Source organism: Lactuca virosa, chromosome 3 (assembly GCF_052849685.1).
Source record: "Lactuca virosa cultivar CGN04683 chromosome 3, Lactuca_virosa_CGN04683_v6, whole genome shotgun sequence".
NCBI classification, from domain to species: domain Eukaryota; kingdom Viridiplantae; phylum Streptophyta; class Magnoliopsida; order Asterales; family Asteraceae; genus Lactuca; species Lactuca virosa.
In genome coordinates this window covers 372,257,097-372,262,681 of record NC_136428.1, presented here as the reverse complement: position 1 = coordinate 372,262,681, position 5,585 = coordinate 372,257,097, and the positions used below count along the sequence as shown (strand labels likewise).

Below are 5,585 nucleotides of genomic sequence, written 5' to 3'. Positions count from 1 at the left end.
TATCCTTTTCTTCAAGTGTTAGTCACTCAAATCGGGGAACTTTGTTGTTGCTATGGCCGTTTTCATGAAGATTGATCTACATTTTGCTGGAATTTTTACCAGGTACCCCTCTATTACTTACACAGATGGAGCAGAGCAACAGTTTGATGATGTTGATTTTGCTGGAATGGACAAGAAGGAATTTGTCGAGTTCCTTGAAAGATTCGCATGTGAGATATGTGTGAATGTGTACTTTTGCATGCCCGATATTGTTTTTCCTGATGGTTTAAGGTTAATCACGAATGACATGGATTACATGGAACTAATCGAAGTAGGGTATGCTTCTGATTGTGTAATCGATGTATATATGGACCATCTTGGTGTTAATGTACATCAATGGATTCTTGAAGAGCAAGCAGAAGTTGGCAGTTCTTTGGACCAATTATCTGGTGCAACTGAAGATCATGAAGAAGTTCACAATCGTATGGATATGGATGATGGGTATCGACATGCAAGATTTATATGGTGGTATGGATGATATCCCACGTCCAAACGAGGATTTGCAAGGAGAGCAAGATGATGGCATTCACATGGAAGGGGACAGTGATCATGATGAGTGCATTCCTATGAACAAGACAAATGAGGATGAGTTTCTGAGTAAGTTGTGCCCAAAGGAGCAAGTCACCCCAGACAGTCCACCTCGTGAAGATACATATGATCCACCAGAAGAAGTTGAGGTAATTTCTGCTGACCAGGCTATTTATAATGAGAATGTTCATTGGAAAAAGCAAAAACCTGTATTAGGTATGAGATTTGTGAGTCCTAAACAACTGAAACATATGATGTGTAACTATGCTGTAGCAAATGGTTATCAGTTGTGTTACAAAAAAAATGATAGTAGGAGGCTGTTAGTGAAATGTTGTTCTGGGCAGTGCAAGTTTAGGATGTGGGCCTCTTGGATGAGTGAGGAAAAGTATTTCCAGATAAAGAGTCTTATAAATGAGCATAATTGTGCAAGAAACTTCAAGTTAGGTTCAATTGTCAATTATTCATGGATAGGTACCCATTACACAACGCAATTCTTACAGAAACAAAAGGTTAGTGTGAGGCTACTTAGGGATGAGGTTAAAGAGAAATTTGGTATAGATGTGAGTATGGGACAGTGTAGAAGAGCAAAGAAGTATGCAATTGAACTGATTGAAGGAACACTAGTGGAGCACTATGCAAAGTTGTGGTCATATGGTGAGGAGATTAGAAGATCAAATCCAGGATCAACAGTCAAAATTGATGTCAATTCTATGCCAGATGGTAAGAATTATTTTAGCAAACTCTACTTGTGTTTTGATGGGTTTAAGAAAGGGTGGAGAGGGAGTTGTAGAAGGGTTATAAATTTAGATGGATGTTTCTTAAAGGGCTTATGTAGTGGTGAGCTCATATCTATTGTAGGAAGAGATGCCAATAATCACATATTTCCAATTGCATGGGCAGTTGTCTGTGTAGAGAACAAAGAAAATTGGAAATGGTTTTTGGAAAACCTTAGAGATGACTTGCAACTGAATGATGGTTTTGGTATAACATTAATGTCAGATCAGCATAAGGTTAGTAGTTTTACTTCCTAATTTAATAAATTCTAGTTTCATACCCTTTATATAATTTGTTACCATTATTGCACAGGGCTGTTAGAGGCTGTGAAGGAAATATTGCCTATTGCTGGACATAGGCAGTGTGCAAGGCATATTGTTGCCAACTTTAGGAAAAGATTCAGTGGTGTGCATTATGAAATCATGTTTTGGAAGGCAAGTAAGGCATCCACTGAGCCTTTATTCAATGCTGCCATGAAGGAGATTGAAGTGCTTAACCCTGCAGCCTTTGCTTATCTTATGGACACAAACCCCAAATCTTGGAGTAGAGCATTTTTTCAAGAGGGAAAGATGTGTGATGCAGTGGAGAATAGGTTATCTGAGAGCTTCAACAGTGTGATAAGAGATGCTAGGAAAAAGCCAATCATCACCATGTTAGAGGAGATTAGATTGTATGTTATGGAGAGAATATACAATTTAAAGATTACAGGTAGTTCATGGCCTGATTACAAGCCTTGCCCAGCAATTACACTCCTTCTAAATCAATTAAAAAAAGCACAAAGGTACTTTCTAATCTTTAAACTCATAAATTAATATAATTACTTATGTTATGTCTACACTAGTTATTGGCAGGTTTTACCAAGTGGTCTAAACCAATTTGAAACAAGAAACATGGCTGAGTCCTATGCTGTTGACCTGGAGAAGAAGACTTGCACTTGTAGAGTGTGGCAACTTAATGGGTATGGATGTGTGCATTCAGTTGCAACTATATCATTCCTCAATAGAGATGTTGGTGGTTATGTTGATACAATGTTCTATGGAGCAGTCTATAAGAACACCTATAAGTATCTAATTCAGGGGATGAATGGTAGCAACATGTGGCCACCTACTGACTTCATACCACCTCTTCCACCAATGAAGAGAAGAATGCCAGGTAGACCAAAGGTTAACAGAAGAAGAGATGCATCAGAGAAGCTACCAAGGCACACTGTGTCTAAGGCAGGGAAAAAAATATCATGCAGTGTTTGTAAAAATGTGGGGCATAACAACGTCACATGTCCTCAAACTGAAGGACCTCAAGTGCAAAAACCTAAAGTTGGTAGGAGGCCCAAACTAAATGTTAAAAAAAGGAAAACAGGTGTCAATGGAAAAGGTGAAGCAGCAGGAGGGGTCAATGGAAAAGGTGAAGGAGCAGGAGGTGTCAATGGAAAAGGTGAAGGAGAAGGAGGTGGCAATGATAAAGGTGAAGGAGCAGGAGGTGTCAATGAAGGGCAAAATGGTCAAGGAGAAAAATCAGTGCACGAAGGGCAAAAGCGTCAAGGAGCATCAGTTGTTGTTGCTGGAAGGATATCGAAAAGAAAGAAATCAGAGAGAATCATAAAGATAAAACTTGCTACGAGGGTGAAGGGCAAAGATGTGAAAGGAGAAACAAGTGCAAACCTATTGGAGCTTAATGATTATGATCTTATTTTGTTTTAGTTGTTATCTTTTAACTTGGTTGTGTTTGCTTGGATTTAAGTGTTAAGTTTGGTATTGGGATGTAGTAGGTTATTAAGTTTGGAATTGGACAAGTTGTTATGTTTTTTTTTTTTGAAAGAGGACAAGTTGTTATGTTTTAAGTTTGTTTAATTTGATTGTTCATATTTCGTACATACAAAACACATCAAACCCCAAATATAACCACTTCAATTAAATAAAGTACATTACAGATTACATAACAACTTAAAGGAAATAAAGTACATTACAAGTTTCAAAAGACATCAAAGTGCATTACAAGATACATAACAAGACAAGTGGTCCAACTGACCTTCATTACAATTTGTACATGATTAAACAGAAAAAATACCCAACTACATACTAGGTAAACCTTCAACTTAAAGACCTCAGCTTGAAGCTTTTTGTTGGACTTAAACAACCCATTTATGATCAAACCTTCATTGTTGCACTCAATTTCATCAACCCAAGCTATAAAACCTGAACGAGCATCCTGATTCCAACTATTTGCTTCAATTAAGACATCTTAAAAAAAGTAGGGTTAACACCAAAATTTGAATAAATGGTAAATTACCTTTTTCGGGCATGCATAAAAGGGCCTTCTTGGGTTATTGGTAGTACGAGATGTTCTTATTATAGCCTCAGCTCCACATCCACATTCCATGTTCTTCATTATGTACCTTCACAGTGGAGAGTATTTGAAGAAAAAAACAATGTGCTAGAATGAATGCAAGAAGGTATATATGAAGGAGCAGTACATAAAAAAGACTATATTACCCCTACTGTGTAAAAGAGTATATTACCCCCACTATTGCACTTTCAACGGCTCCGTTCTATCAAAGTTAAGAACTAATTCAGATAAAAAACAATCGACAAAGAACATCAGACAACTTTACAAAACGCCTATCATTTTGATAGGTCTTTCATTAATCATTCGATTTCACTTACAAAATGCATGTCATTAAGACAGGACTTTTACATATTTCGCGAAAATAAACAGAAATACAAGAAAAAAAAATTAACAAAAATTAAAACACACGAACACTACATACTAATAACCTTCTTAACCATTAACCACCTTAGCTGCTGTGACAACCGTCAAGGTCTGGTCAAGTTAAAGTCAAATAAAGTCAACAAGTCAAACCGGTCAACTCTACTAACCCTTGTATACTAGGGTTTACGTTATGTAATTACTGTACAACTCGCTATTCTAATGAGAAATCATCAAATGAAAAGTTCGTATATCTAGATTTCCTTAACCAAAAACTGTGGTAAGTAATGAACCAAAGCGATAAAACACTATTGCATACTCATCGGGAGTGTGTAAGATCCTTAAACATGGCTTAACGGGGTTTACGGACCTTGCGTTGCGAAGCCGGACACTCAAAAAGGTCACAAAAGAAGCCTCTCCCAATCTCTTTCACTCTATCTCTCTCTATTAAAAATCTCTCCCAAATCTCTCTCAAACGTTCCTATAACTTTTTGAAATCATTCGAGTCATCCCGACCCTTAACCGGGTCAAAAATCGCTTAAAACAGGGTTAAAATGGGTAAAATAGCCTAAAGGAACCGAAACCACCCCGTGGGGAGCGAACCCTCTTGGACCGAAGATGCTAGAACCGAAGGTCCCTATAGGGACCGAACTGCTGAAGAATCGAAACCATGAGGACCGAACCCGAGCTTCACCTCTAGCCTTCGGACTGAACCTTCTATTCTTCTCCTTCACCCCATTTCGCTCCTGACCACCTTCGCCTTCGGGTCCAGCAGCAGTAGGGACCGAACCTCGGCCAAGTACTGAGAAGCTTCGCAGACTTCGCTTTTCTTCCCGGTTTTCGACTAGTTTTGCGTTCTAAGCCCGATTTTCATTATTTTAACATGGGGTTTTCACCCAAAATCATAGTTTAACATATAAAACCCCTTACTTCATGAATAATCACGTTTTTGAGTGTAAATCTTATCCAAGAAGAGTGGGTGAAGTACTTGAGGTGGAGTGTTGACTTTACTTTAGTTTAAGACACAAGCAACCACCCACACCCACTCCATGACCAGCCCACACCCCCACCATACCTGGTCATTCATCATCCTTTTCCCATCATTTCCCAACCCCATTCCTTGTCTAAGGCTGAAATCTATCCTTTCTCCTAACACTCTCTCATTTTCTCATTCTTCCACCAAAGATCAACCACATCTTCTCTCTCAATTCTCTCACTAAAATTCGAGGTTCAAGGGCCTTCTTCCAAGCTTTTCTTCCACTTTTGGTAAGTATATTCATCCCGCATATAATTATTTCACTTCCTTCTACTCCAATCATAGTTTTTCTTACACAAACTCCATCATATTTGTGTTAGATTCTCGAAATCTTCAAGGCATCTTCTTAGTGTTCTTGAGTAGAACACTTCTTTTCTTCAACATCCATCCACTAAGAACACACAAGGTGAGTTCATACCCCTATCTTTTCACGTTTTTCTTAAGTTTTAAGGGGGGGGGGGGAATACAAGTTAAAACACCAAGAACACAACAAAACTCATTTAAC

At 38.3% G+C, this 5,585-nt stretch overlaps 1 protein-coding gene across 1 annotated transcript; it reads left to right on the top strand.

Annotated features, from left to right (window-relative positions):
* The first annotated feature begins 569 nt into the window (after positions 1 to 569).
* On the top strand, positions 570 to 3,038 carry LOC145164942 (uncharacterized). The gene is made up of 3 exons (XM_079083593.1): positions 570 to 1,548; positions 1,654 to 2,122; positions 2,183 to 3,038. The coding sequence occupies exons 1-3, from the start codon at positions 570 to 572 to the stop codon at positions 3,036 to 3,038; spliced, it is 2,304 nt and encodes a 767-aa protein (XP_078939719.1).
* The last annotated feature ends 2,547 nt before the right edge of the window (positions 3,039 to 5,585 follow it).